This window comes from Propithecus coquereli, unplaced genomic scaffold (assembly GCF_000956105.1).
Source record: "Propithecus coquereli isolate 6110/MARCELLA unplaced genomic scaffold, Pcoq_1.0 Scaffold7, whole genome shotgun sequence".
Lineage (NCBI taxonomy): Eukaryota > Metazoa > Chordata > Mammalia > Primates > Indriidae > Propithecus > Propithecus coquereli.
Genome location: NW_012153062.1, coordinates 12690900 through 12705503, shown reverse-complemented (window position 1 = coordinate 12705503; position 14604 = coordinate 12690900). Strand labels below are relative to the sequence as shown.

The 14604-nt window shown below is 36.3% G+C and overlaps 2 protein-coding genes across 2 annotated transcripts in view; one reads left to right on the top strand and one right to left on the bottom strand.

Annotated features, from left to right (window-relative positions):
• COL24A1 (collagen, type XXIV, alpha 1) overlaps positions 1–14604 on the bottom strand; it is a 342918-nt gene that overhangs the window by 59451 nt on the left and 268863 nt on the right. Inside the window, exons 42-46 of the mRNA XM_012661028.1 lie at positions 14481–14534; positions 9801–9854; positions 9636–9689; positions 1680–1733; positions 422–529 (exon numbers count right to left, since the gene is read on the bottom strand). Coding sequence (XP_012516482.1) covers positions 422–529; positions 1680–1733; positions 9636–9689; positions 9801–9854; positions 14481–14534 — 324 coding nt within the window. The remainder of the gene's footprint in view (positions 1–421; positions 530–1679; positions 1734–9635; positions 9690–9800; positions 9855–14480; positions 14535–14604) is intronic.
• On the top strand, positions 7697–8529 carry LOC105823889 (high mobility group protein B1). The gene has a single exon (XM_012661179.1). The coding sequence runs from the start codon at positions 7791–7793 to the stop codon at positions 8433–8435; it is 645 nt and encodes a 214-aa protein (XP_012516633.1). The 5' UTR covers positions 7697–7790; the 3' UTR covers positions 8436–8529.

Below are 14604 nucleotides of genomic sequence, written 5' to 3'. Positions count from 1 at the left end.
TGTAAAATACTGATCTATAAAAGTAAAAGGAAAATTATTTTTGACAGAACCTATCTTGAGTTACTGCCAAGACCTAAATATTCCAAAAGGGCTCAAAACCTTTGATGAGCTCAGAGCACAGCCAGGTAATGTAGCCCCTAAAATTTTACTTCTTTATAGTCCTTCTTTACAAGCTTTTCTATGTATAAAATGGAATAAATTATTAATACTATAGGTTATTACATATGAAATCCCCAAGAGAATGTACCCATTGTCATTCCCTGGAAATCATAAATGCAATTCCAAAATAACTATTAAAGAAATGATTGGCTTAATCTAAGCCAATGCCAAAGCTATGAAAGACAGCAGAAATATGCATGGTCTAGCAAGAAGACACTTATGCATAAGAAATAAAGAGCAAAGAGATATTCGCACTACTCACAGGAAGTCCCTGTTTTCCTGGTAGTCCAACTTTTCCAGGGTTTCCTGAAATGCCATCTGCTCCATGGTATCCCTGCATGCCTTTTGGTCCAGGTAGGCCTGGAAGTCCCTTGATAATTAAAAATTACTTGGATTATGGAGAGATGCTAGACAGATGTTTAAATGACAAATACCTTTTTTTTATTTATTAAGGGGAGGGAGTTTACATTTTTATAATTTGTCCTAGGACAAATTTTCCTCTGTTTCCTGTATTCCTTAATGATTTACTATTTGGATTCAACAGATACCTGTCCTTAAAAGTTCCCTAAACAAAGATGCTAAGCTAATTGGCAAGTTACTGTGTAACTTTCTGAGCCTTCACGTAATTCTCTGGTATTTCTCATTGTGCCAGCCAATGCTTTATACAGCTGTGGAGAAAAGGTCAGCTATATGGACCTGTCAGCTAGGATACAAGCTGTCATTCATCGTCTGCAAAACCTTTTATTGTGTTATTTTTCCAAGAAACAAATTATGGCTCTTTTTGTTGCCACTTTGAAGCAGATAATCATATGACTGAAGAAAGATCTAAACATTTTGATTCTACTCTTGGGAAACTGAATTTTATCTGTAAGAATCTCTGATCTGAATGTGCTTATAATTTACATTCATTTTCTCTAATTTTTTGAACCAATACAGGTCACCCAAAGCAGGCATCTAAGCCTTGGCTAAGGGACACCAGTAGGAAGTGTTTGCTAACAAGTCAGTCAACACATATATACCTGGTCAGAGGAGGAAACTGATGGCTGAGGTAAAAATTAATCTTGTTGTGATGAAAGGATTTTATAAAAAGTTTCTAATACTTTTTGTTCTATTTGCCAGGAGAATGAGAGGCCGAGTCCTACAATTAGAATCCTAGCTCATGTCTTTTTAATTTTGCTTAAGGATCTCTGACCTTTGTCACCATTCACTTATTGATGATTCCAAGTTCCCAGTTTTCCAGTGGTTCACTGTCAGAGAGAAGGACGAGTCCACAGGGAGGGGCTCCATAACACAGGAAAATAGCATCCTTCAATTGCAGGGACTTATATTTAAACAGCAAGTTTGGTTTTAAGATAATAGTCACATTTTGTTCTCTCTGTGTTCCAGGATGGGCTTAAAATTTTTTTTCAAGACAAATTGATTTTATCCAATATGACATAAATGGCCCCAAACATTTTGCTTGCTAAAGTTGCCAATTCTATTGAGAAAAGCAAGAAAGATGAAAGAGGCCTGTTACTTACAGGAATTCCAGGCTTCCCAGAAGGACCAGGAGCTCCTTTTTTCCCCTGTTGACCCTAAAAATGGGAAACACAGTTGTCAATTGACTGCAATAAATTTACTTAACCTGAAGCCATAGAAAAGAACACTGGGACCTGCATGCTATGCCATTAACTAGTTGTATATCATTGGGATTGACATTTACCTCCTGGGAGTCACTTTCTTCTGAAAATGAGAGAATCTGACCAGCTCATCTATGAATTTCCGTCTACCTCCAAATTCTATAATTTTAGAATTTAAATCATAGTTCTAAAAGGAAACTGAATGGATTACTTAATAAATGTCCCCACTTTCAGGAATGACCTCTGTTTCCTTTTGAAAGTGGCTAAATACTTAATTCAGTAAACATTTATTGAGTATTATGTATCAGGGACCCTGTTATGTGCTGGGAATGCAAAGGCAAAGTTCCTGCTTGCAAGGCACTTGCAGTGTAGCGAGGGATATGAACCGATAGCCTAAAAATGTGCTTCTCTGGAAGCACAGAGAACAACATGCTTGTGACTCAAGGAAAAGATATTTATTTCCCACGGAACTGTTTGTTTTTCCATGTGTGAGATGTCTTAAAGCATAATTGATTCAGCAGTAACTGGTCTGCCAGGCTAGTTAGGAACTTTGTCCTTGCAAATCATGCCCTTGTTCTGATGACATTCTGAAAGTATTTTAAGAAGAAAAATGTGGAAAAAGTGACCTGGTTCACAAGTAAGAAACAGAATCATATTGTCATTACCAGACACATTTCTCAGAAATCATAAGAAGTTCTCACAAACAGGATAATTCCACCAAAATGGGATATTAAATTATTCAAATATGAAGACAAATTGTGCTAAAGATTCAACTGAACAAAAACAACAAAAGAAGCAACTTCAGAAGATGTTACGTCTTCTGAAAATGAGCTTAAATGTTTTAAGAAGAAATAGCATATCCTGTCACAGACAAAAAGAACATTTCTGTAAAAGATAAAAATCCAACTTCATTAGAATTTGATACTGGGGAGATATATGGATCAAGGGTTCTACCTCCAACTCTGAAAATTATTTTATAATACTTACTGTAAAAATCACTAATGCAAAGTCTTTCTAAAGGTGAGGAAACCAGAAAATGGGATAGTTGGTAACCTGGGTTTAATCGAAGTATATATAAGTTCTGGAACATATGATCCCTATAGTAAAATATGTCTTTCAGAACACAATAAAAAAGTAAAATAAGCAAATAAATATTATTTTAAATAGTTAAAAAAAGGTCTGATTTCAGTCATCTTGAATAGCACTAATTAAATAGCTTACAAATCATGATAACATTCAAATATGTTAACCAGTGTGGTTTTTTCTTCACAATAATGCAAAGAGGTATATCTGTTCTACACTTTTGATTTTCAAAATAGACTTTTCCTTGTCTTATGAATTTCAAAATAGTACAGTGAAACTCTTGATGGGGGTAACATATTTTCAGTTTCAAAATCATTCTTTTCAAATATAAAAGCCTGACCCTTAAATATTAAAAAGTCTATCTTCGAGTGTCATAAACCAAGCTTACAAAGGACTCAAGTCATAAAATTTATGCCATAAATAACAGATTTAGAATATAATAATAATGGAAGAGAATTTTTCCTATGTAAGGGGATATAAAGATCTTCAGTTAGGGAAAGGGAAGAGGAGGAGAAGAAGAGAAGCAAGACTGTTGGATGCTGACAGGGATCTCTGAGGATCTCTGCCCTATCCTGCCCCCTAGTCCTGGGGTGGGTAGAATCACTAATACTCCAAGTGTGGGGTTCTGGGCACAGAGATGTTGTCTAATTCCACATAAGGTACACTGAATGTCAGCAATACAGCAGAAATTTCTGCATGAGATACACAGGACAGTGGGCTTGAGAAAGCTTCTCTGAGTCCCCCAATTCCCCTGCATGGTGTGGGGAGCATCAGAATGTTATCTCCATGTGGCCAAGAACAGAAGATTAAGGCCCTGAGAGCCTGCAGGAGGCCTTGCACTTGAGATGAGAAAATAGCTGTACATGCCAGAATAGGTCAAAGAACTTCTGCCAGGAGGGCTAAGGTGGATACCAACATGGTGGGATGATGGTAACTGGGGGCCAAAAAGGATAATGTGCATTTCAGTGGATGCCAGTGTGAATAGATGATGACCGAAGACTAAACCCACTTCCCACTCCCTTTCCTCACCACCGCCACCCAGATTGTAACTGCAAACTCGAGGAGAGTGAAAGGGCAAAACTCTAAATCAAATGCAGGGTATTTGAGTGGATGGAGTTAAAGGCAGTCAGTTGATTAGATTTCCACCAATTAGGATCCCACCACCAGGAAGGATGGGCAGTCAGGACAGATGTTGAGTTTTATTATAAAGAACATAAACAAAGGTGTATTTTTATTATGGTATACCATACATGCATATGTTTTATTCCAACCATTCAAATAACAAAATAAAAACAAAGAGATTTACATATTATCACAAATCAATTATGTTTTGGGGTGACCATTTTTTGAGGGATTATTTCAGAAAAAGTTAAATATTGTATCTTGAAATCTACATCCATTGGGCTATCATCATGAAAACTAGAAAGCTATTCAGACTTGGATGGGCATTAAGAAGGAGCAGCTCACAACAGAATAACAGTAAAGAAAAATTATGAATATGAAAAATATTTTAACAGTATATTTTGTTAATTATAGTAGGAGAATTATGGAAAATTTATTGAACACTAGAAGCATTTAACAAGTAAGACTATGTATGGTCTCTGCTATTCTTACCCTTTTGATCCAGGAAAGATTTCCTTATTATAATTATTGTTACCATAACTAAAAGAACATAGGCCGGCTAGAAAAACCATAGTCCTACTATGGAGGTTTTAAATACATATGATTACCGAAGTATAGAACACTGCTACCTGTTATGAACTGAATGTTCTGTGCCCCCAAATTCATCTGCTGAAATCCTAACAGCAATGGTAATGTTGAATGGTATTAGGAGGTAAGAGGTATTGAGGAGATAATGAGGTCATGAAGGTGGAATCTGCATGAATGGGATTAGTGCCCTTATGAAAGGGACCCCAGAGAGCTCCTTATTTCAGCTATGTGAGAATCCAATGAGAAGCCTGCAGTCTGCAACATGGAGGAGGACCCTTATAGAACCTAACCATGCTGGTACCCTATCTTGGACTTTCAGCCTCCAGAACCTTGAGAAATAAATTTCTGTTGTTTATAAACTACCTAGTGTATGGCACTTTCTTATAGCATCTTGAACTGACCAAGACAGTGCCTTTTTGAATTTATGCGTTTTAAAAAAACTGAAAGTTGGAATTGCTGGGTAGTCTTATAACTAAACCAAGAGCTAAACATTACTAAACATTAATCCTGCACAGAGGTGGTCTGTTCAGTAGGAAATTACAGACTGGATCAAAGGCAAAGAAAATACGTTGTCATAAAAGGTGTTAGTAGATGATTGATTGAGTTGGTACCATAAGAAGGAAAAAGAAGTCAATTTTCAACCAATCCCCTAAATTCAAATACGATAAAGGTAGAAGTATTCTATGCTACTGTCAAACTTAACTTAGTCATATTATTTTATTTAAATATAAGTACCTCATAAATCAATGAACAGATTTTCTGTTCTCATAATTGGAAAGGCAAATGAATTTTATTTAGTCTTTAGAGTATATGTAAAATTGTGCTTTCTCTTTTGCTTTGCTAGCATTGAAAAATATATAGAGTGGCCCATTTGAAATCAGATTCATTCAAAGAGCCTTCTGTTCAGACTACTAGATAAAGTAGTCTGGTTCTTAAGGGACATTTTAAAATATACCATGTTAGTTCAAATTCTTGTTTGTTTGTTTGTTTGTTTTGTTTAAATGAAGCTGAAGGACCATTATCGCAATACTTTGCTGGTTCTAACTTCTTTTGAGAGAGCAGCTTTATAAAGCAAACATAGATTTAGAGAGTTAAGCAAGAAGTATTCTCTTTTTAACTAAGAAATTTCAATTCACTAATATCTGGAATTTAGTTTTGGGAGATTTTGGCTTGAGTCTTGGTCTTTGAAAGCCATTATAGGAAAGTTCACTCATATTTGCATTACAAAAGTCTTTTTAAAAACATAGTGGTTCTGTAATTGGTTTTGACTTGCTCTAACTTTTTCTTTATAGTTGCCCAATAAATGAATTGGTTGGTTTCATAAAATCAATCATATTTCACTTAATTTACAAAAGATTTAAAACACATTCTACTAAGTGAAGTATTCCAAGAATGGAAAAACAAGCACCACATGTATTCATCATCAAATTGGTATTAACTGATCAACACATAAGTGCACATATAAGAATAACATTTATCGGATGTCAGGCAGGGGGGAGGTGGGAGGAGGGGACGGGTATATGCATACATAAAGAGTGCGATGCACACCATCCGGGGGATGGACATGCTTGAAGCTCGGACTTGGTGGGGGAGGGGGGGCAAGGGCAACATACATAACCTAAACATCTGTACCCCCATAATATGCTGAAATAAAAAAAAAATAATAGAAGGCTTTTATATAATAATAGGAGCCAGGAAATAAAGTTTCTAGTTAGTTCTGCTGCTAATTAGTTCTGTGATTTTATGTAACTCATGATCTCCCTGGGATTTAAATTTCTTCAACTGAAAAATGAGAGGATTATTCAGATGATTTTAAAGGGCTATTTCCAAATCTAAAAAAAAAAAAAAAAATTAAAGCTTTGTAAAAACAAGATGACAGCAATTGGACAGGGCTCACCTGGCCACTGAAGCTGTCCCTAGTGAATTATACACAGTCAATGGTTTTTCTTGTAGTAATTAATACTGTTTCAAATTCTAAGAGGCTTTTCAATATGTGCTTGGGTTGTTTGCCAGCATTGACCAAAGTAGGAAAGAACTAGTTCCCCTGAATTATACAGAATTTTAACTATAACTTCTTAGCACCTTTCAGCTCTAACACCCAGGAACAGCTGACTGGATAGGCTGGAGAGCCAGCTGTCCAATAAGAGAATTTGATTTTCATTAGCATAATTTTAACATATATAAGCATCGGAAAATTTCTTCCTCCTGATATATGTCAAAAAGGAAAAACAAAACTTGCAAATATTAAAGTATTAATTGTAAAAAATTAGATATTTTAGGATCGAATCTTGGAGAACACTTGGATTCTCAGGCACTTAATGCAAACATAAGGAAGCAGCCTGACAGCTGTAGCAGTGCTTTAGGTTCACAGTTTTTTCCATGACTTTTTCTAATTTGTATATTAAAAATTCTAAATAAATGTAGCAACTATTTTATTTCTCTACATGTTTTCTTGTTGAGGCTTGCCTAATATGGGATATTTTTATTTCTTATTTCTTAATGAACCTGACAGGAAGTTACTGAGTAGATGCCAAGACTATTCAAAATGGCTACTAGGTGAGTGAATGCCTATTTATTATATCTGATTCCACTTCATTTTATTACTTACTCCCACCAAGTGGGAAACACAAGTATGGTTGAAGACTAATCAACAAATTAGGAGAAACATGGTCTCAAATTCATTACATGTTAGTCATCCTCATCTAATTTATTATTAAACTACAGCACATTTTCTTAAGAATTTCATTTAAAATCAATAGCACATCAGAATGCCATGAAAAGCAGGACAACAATTAATTGGAGATGCAAATGATAAAGCCAGTTACTAAGTTACTAAGGTTGAGGCAACGTTTATCAGTGCATAGGAAAAGAGAAGGCTAAATTCAATAAACCAACAGAGTTTTCATTTGCTTGAAAACAAATAATTAATTTTTCTTAAGAAAAAATACCTTTTAAACCAATTATGAGTCTGTGTCTCATCGGCAAATCACTATCTCCACCCTTACCCTGTGACAAAGATTCTTTGCTTGGCCAGACTTTAGTCAGGCTCCCAAACCTTCTCTTAGGCCCATCTGTGCACTTCCTTGTAAAATCCAGTTTTAGTAAAGAATGCTGCTACAGATTGCAGTACATTGAGCTCCATAGAGACTGCGCCGGGGCAAGTGAGAGCCGGACGGGCACTGGGCGACTCTGTGCCTTGCTGAGGAAAAATAACTAAACATGGGCAAAGGAGATCCTAAGAAGCCGAGAGGCAAAATGTCATCATATGCATTCTTTGTGCAAACTTGCCGGGAGGAGCACAAGAAGAAGCACCCAGATGCTTCAGTCGACTTCTCAGAGTTTTCTAAGAAGTGCTCAGAGAGGTGGAAGACCATGTCTGCTAAAGAGAAAGGAAAATTTGAAGATATGGCAAAGGCGGACAAGGCCCGTTATGAAAGAGAAATGAAAACCTATATCCCTCCTAAAGGGGAAACAAAAAAGAAGTTCAAGGATCCCAATGCACCCAAGAGGCCTCCATCGGCCTTTTTCTTGTTCTGTTCTGAGTATCGCCCTAAAATCAAAGGAGAACATCCTGGCCTATCCATTGGTGATGTTGCAAAGAAACTGGGAGAGATGTGGAATAACACTGCTGCAGATGACAAGCAGCCTTATGAAAAGAAGGCTGCAAAGCTGAAGGAAAAGTACGAAAAGGATATTGCTGCATACCGAGCTAAAGGAAAGCCTGATGCAGCAAAAAAGGGAGTTGTCAAGGCTGAAAAAAGCAAGAAAAAGAAGGAAGAGGAGGAAGATGAGGAAGATGAAGAGGATGAAGAGGAGGAGGAAGATGAAGAAGATGAAGATGAAGAAGAAGATGATGATGAATAAGTTGGTTCTAGCGCAGTTTTTTTTTTCTTGTCTATAAAGCATTTAACCCCCCTGTACACAACTCACTCCTTTTAAAGAAAAAAATTGAAATGTAGGCTGTGTAAGATTTGTTTTTAAACTGTACAGTGTCTTTTTTTGTATAGTTAACACACTACCGAATGTGTCTTTAGCTAGCCCTGTCCTGGTGGTATTTTCAATAGCCACTAACCTTGCCTGGTACAGTATGGGGGTTGTAAATTGGCATGGAAATTTAAAGCAGGTTCTTTTTGGTGTACAGCACAAATTAGTTATACATGGGGATGGTAGTTTTTTCATCTTCAGTTGTCTCTGAAGCAGCTTATACGAAATAATTGTTGTTCTGTTAACTGAATACCACTCTGTAATTGCAAAAAAAAAGTTGCAGCTGTTTTGTTGACATTCTGAATGCTTCTAATACAATTTTTTTTATTAAAAAAAAAAACAAAAAGAATGCTGCTACATCAGTTTAGCAAGAATCCCCACCCTTGATACTTGATCACCCTTGATATCTGATATCTAATCCTCTACCATTCCCCAGGTGATGTCTGATCACCCTGTCCTGTCTTCAACAAGAATCTTGTTAGGTTGGTTTAACCAGAATTTCCCTTACCCATGATGTTTTCTCTGAGTAATTTTCTATTCACTGATACCTGCTCTGCTCCTAGGCTATAAATTCCCACTTGCCCACTGCTATATTCGGATTTGAGCCCAGGCTCTCTTTCCCCTGCAAAATTCCATTGCAGTGATCCCTGTACCTATCACAATAGTCCTGAATATTATCATGCTTTAACAAATATCATTGGATAATTTTTTTCTTTAACACTTTCTACAACAACTATATAGGTTTGATTGATATGTTTTTCTCTACAATGCTGTTTTTAAGGCTTGTTGGTATTTCTGTTTGAAACCTCAAGAAGAGACTGAGTTTGGGACAACCTTAGGCAATTTTTATGAAGCCAGAATAGGCTGGTAGTAAAGGAAAATTTGGATAATAGTAAAAACATATGAATCAATCAATAATTATGTTTTAGCACAATTGCTGATAAACACTCTATTCAGAGGCCTAAAGTGATCCCTTTTCTGGAGGTATGAGTGATCATTTGAATTACAATAGCAATTCCTTGTGCCCCTACTGTCTAAGCTAACAATAATCTCAAATTGTCTTAAACAATTTCAACTTACTTCAGATCCTCTCTCTCCTTTTAGTCCTTGTTCACCCTGGTTGCCTGGCTGGCCCTTTAATTGGAACCAAAACAGAAATCATATATGAAGCAGAGACGAAATAAGTTATATCAATGATAATTTTTTAAAAATGCCAGAATTACAAAGAATGTTTTCAAAACATACTGGGGGCCCTTGTTGTCCAGTGGCACCTCTTAATCCTGGTACACCCACATGACCCTAGGAATGGAAAAGATTATATTATTAGAGTAAGCAGAGACATAATTTAAGAGACTAGGATACTATTACTTACAACGGTAGCAAAGTGTTGCAAAACTCAATTTAAATATCATAGAGATTATGATTCTTCTTGGAAATAGGATGCAACATAATAGCTGCTGGATATTATGATGATTGAGAACATGTATAGGGTGGGTTTTTTTTTTTTTTTAATGTGAGTTAATGTAGCGAGTTGAATGGTGGCCTCCCAAAAGATGTGTCTCTGTCCTGATCCCCAGAATCTGTGAATGTGGCCTTATTTGGAAAAAGAGTTTTTGCAGATGTCATTAAGTTAAGGATCTCAAGATGAGATTATCCTATATTATCAACATGGGCCATAAATCCCACACAGGGGGCCTTATAAGAAACATAGAGGGAGACTGACACAAACAACGGAGGAGAAGGCCAGAGGCAGAGATTGGAGTGACATAGCCACAAGGAATGCTGACAGCCACCAGAAATGGGAAGAGGCAGGGAAGGATTCTCCCTGGAGAATCACTCTCTCTAGGAGTGTGACACCTTGATTTTGAATTTTTGGTCTCTAGAACTGAGAATAAATTTCTGTTGTTTTAAGCCACCCATTTTGTGGTAGTTTGTTACAGTAGCCTCAGAAAACGAATACAGTCAATAACCAAAGGAATAAAGAGTTTGAGAATAAATTTATTTTTTCAACCTATTCCCCCTATGAAAGTATACTATGGTCTCCGCTTTTACAAATTAAGTTCACAGTTGCTTGGATAGTAGATTTACTGGGCTGAAGACTGGGAACAGTTACTATATAAAATATCAAGTGGCTTTGACATTCAGCAATCTGTCATCACCTTAGCTCTCCAAAGAAGGAATGCTGACCTACCACATTTCCCTTTTCAAGTGTGTAAACAGAAACTAGCAACAACTCAGGAGCATGTCAGGTGAGAGTAATGCAGGAAGAATTCCACATGTAATCTCTTCATCCCCTTCCCTGCTCTTCACTCAGATTCCTTTCTTCCTACTCTTTGTATATTACAGAAAGAATGCCTTTGGAAAGACAGTTTTCCTCTCCTTTTCCTGGGCTAGGCAAAGATAGGATTGCATATATAGGCTAACAATATTTATTCTCACAGGAAGGTCAATTGAAGGCTTCTTTATTTGCATTCTGTGAGGCAAATGTTTATGGTCTTAAGTTTCAACTTCCTGAGAAAGGAAATGAATCCTGTTTTAGGAAGTGAATAGTGGCAAAAGAGAACAGCTAGTTCAGAAAGCTTTCTATATAGCACATGGCCACATTAAAGAGAAAATCATTACTGCATATGACCCTTAGCAAAACATGAGCAGAGTCAGCAGATAACAGAATCAGGTCAATTAAGAGGGAACCTGTTACAAATAAATATGACAACTCATCAAACAGGATTCAGGAGACAAGTGGCTGGTGAAAAGTCAGAGTTGCAAAGTGAAGTGAGAGTGAGCATATGAGCAAACTACAAAACTCAGAACTATCATGGCAAATTATGGCTTTGCTACCGCCCTGTCTTTAGTTTTACAGAGATTTTTTCAGAATGATATAGATTAGCCAGCTGACTCTCTTGGCTTTGTGAAGTTTGAATGCAAATCTCACAAAGACAGATCTGCTTTCTAGGAGTTTCACTACAGTTACCCTAGTCCATTATATCCCAATAAAAATTAATAATGACCATTTTTCTGTAGTGGTAAAAACTGAATATGCTATAGTAAATGTTATTATAAAGTTATGCAGAAAAGGTTACGGAAAGTAGATGGAATTTGCTGGATAATATTAGTGATGGGGTGAGTTGGATGGCAAAAGGAAGCTTGGAGAGGATTTTGTAAGGGAAGTGATGATAAGCTCAATCTTGAAGAATGGGTGGTCCAAGTGGTTAAGTGAGGACATTTTGGCAGAAGGAAGAGCATGGAAAATAGGGGCTCATCTGATAGAACGTGCTAAGTAGAGTATGGATCAGAGAGAGCTATGATTGGGGACAGGGAGTCCAGTTAGGAAGCTATGAAAATAATTCAGACAAAAAATGATGAGAGCTTGGAATAAAATAGGACAAAGTGGTTAGATTCCAGAAATATTTAAGAATCAGAAGAAGTGACCAACTGAATGTGAGAGATGAGTGTGTGTCTGGGGGAGAGGGGGCAGTGAGAGGGAGGGAGAGACAGAGAGAAGAGAGAATTCATTTACTGGCTTGGACATCCCAGTGGGTGGTGGTATTATTCACTGAAATGAGGATATAATAAGAGGAGGATCAGGTCAAATTTGCAAAGGATGAGATACTAGCTACGGCTTGGGACATACTGAGTTTGAGGTGTCTGTGATGATGTCCAATAGCTATTTGGATATGTATGTCTGATGTTAAGGAGTGAAGGCCAAGTTGGGATTTAGTTATTTTATTGTGTGTAAAAAATTCTATGGCCGTTGCCAAACCTAAGTAAAAAGGAGTTTGAGATACAGCGTAATTTATTCAATGTATTTCTGGAACTTTGTCTTGTATAGGTTTAGCTTGACTTAATCTTGGGTATCCATGTGTTTCTGTTCATACCTTTAAAAAGTGGATGTTGACAGGATAACATGCTTATTCCCTCCATGTCTCTGGTTCTTTCAAGCCTAAAATGAATTTATCTTGACCTATGTGATGTATAGTTTTGCAGGATGACAGTCATAATTGTTTTTCCTTTTATTTTTAGTTGACATGTCATCATTGTACATATTTTACAGCTATGATTTACTGTGTCTATTTTTATACTGATTAAATGTTCTTATTCTATGTCTCATATATGTGATGTCCGCAGGGACAGGGACTATGTTTTGGGTGTCCAGTGTTATATCCATGGCACCTAGCTCTACTTCTGGCCCACGGCAGATGCACAACACATGCTGAATGACCAAGACACAATTTGTAGAAATTTTATTATACATAACACATAAAGTGTGGTAGTATATATAAGTATTTATTAATAATAATGAGCAAGACATTTGACTTTTGTCATTCTAAGTTTTTTCAAGAACAAAAAGAACAAAGGATAGTGAGAAGAATTTTAAAAATTTCCAAGAGTTCACAACCAAAAGAAGCAAAATATGCATTATCCATTCCATTTTTCTCTCCTACAGTATAATCATGAGTTCACCACAATTGTAAAGATGTTTGTAACTGTAAAAGTGTTTTTAAAAAGCTTAGTTATTACTCGACTATAAAAGAGAATGAAGTACTGATACATTCTACAACAGAGATGAACCTCTAAAATATTATGCTAAATTAAAGAAGCCAGACACGGAAGCCTATATATTAGATGATTCCATTCATATGAAATATCCAGAATGCAAAAATCCATACAGACATAAAAAATAGTGGTTGCCAGTGGCTGGAAGAAAGGAATAGAGAGTGCTTCATGGGAATGGGGCTTCCGTTTGGAAGTGATGAAAATGTTCTGGAACATTTTCTAGAACTCTGGATCTAGACAGTGATCCAGAGAGATGTATCAAATCAATTAACCCATCAATTCATTATTTGAAGCCTAGTATGCACAGGGCTCATAATTAGTTATTTTTCAAGAAAGAAAGAAGTCACATTCACACCACGGAGTTAAGACACCCAGCTGCTCATTAAAGAACAATTAGCCAAAAAAAGTTAGCAACAGAAGATGGTAAAATATTTGTGTTGAATGACTCATATAAGCAATAATATTATAGGACTACAGAAGAGAGCAAGATTACTGCTAGAGTCAGAGGAAAAGGGAATTTGAGTGAAATTATAAAGGACAGATAGGATTTATGTAAATAAACATTACATAATGTTGTAGGCGGTCAGAGAATGTTATGAAGGAAGGAATAAGACAGGATCTATAGGCACAGAGTTAGCCGATGACCATTTTGTTTAGCAACTGACAATGTAAATGGAGAGGGAAAAGATATAAGGCAGGAATACAGAACATCCTCAATACAAATGTGATTCTAAAAAATAACACTGAATAAGTTCTACATATAGTCTAATATAATTGTAGTTGATGAAGTTGGTCTTATAAATCCTTCTAAGGAATGGAAGAGAATAAGAACTGACTTAAATCTTGAGAGTATAATGGCATTTATCCAGCCATTTGACAACTCTTTATTGAATTCTTACTATATACCAGGAACTTAGTGTTCTAAAAATTGGGTGTATAATGATGAAAAGCAGAGACAAGATTTTATTCTCATGGATCTTACATTTTGGTGGAGGAAGACAGACAATAAATAAAGAAACAAATGTATAAAAAGGTGATAATATAGCACAATATGTCATAAAGGAAATCAAGTAGTATGATCGAAAGTAATAGTTGTAGATCTATTTTAGGGCAGTTAGAGAAGATCTCTGAGGAGGTAACATTTCAGCTGAGATCTGAACAACGATGCGGGAAAAAGCGGCAATGGGAAGAAACAAAGAAGATTCTAGGGAGAAGGAACAGAAAGTAGAGCTAGGCTTCTTCTAGGATTAAAAAATAAGACAGTTCTATTAATAGCTATGTAAATGATGCTTATTTTCATTTGAAATTGAGTAGAACCACAGAGAAGCCTATTCAAATTTAGAAGCAAGGTATATAAGTTGCAGTAATTACCTTATATCCCTCTGCTCCAGGCTCTCCTCTCTCTCCTTGTTCCCCCATTGGACCCTACAGAGACCACACACAAAAACAATCAACTTCACAGCTGGATCTAAGTATTCATAAATGCAGATTTAGT

What these genes read in the sequence shown, in the direction of transcription:
- LOC105823889 (XM_012661179.1), top strand. Translation starts at nt 7,791, where the DNA reads ATGGGCAAAGGAGATCCTAAGAAGCCGAGAGGCAAAATGTCATCATAT.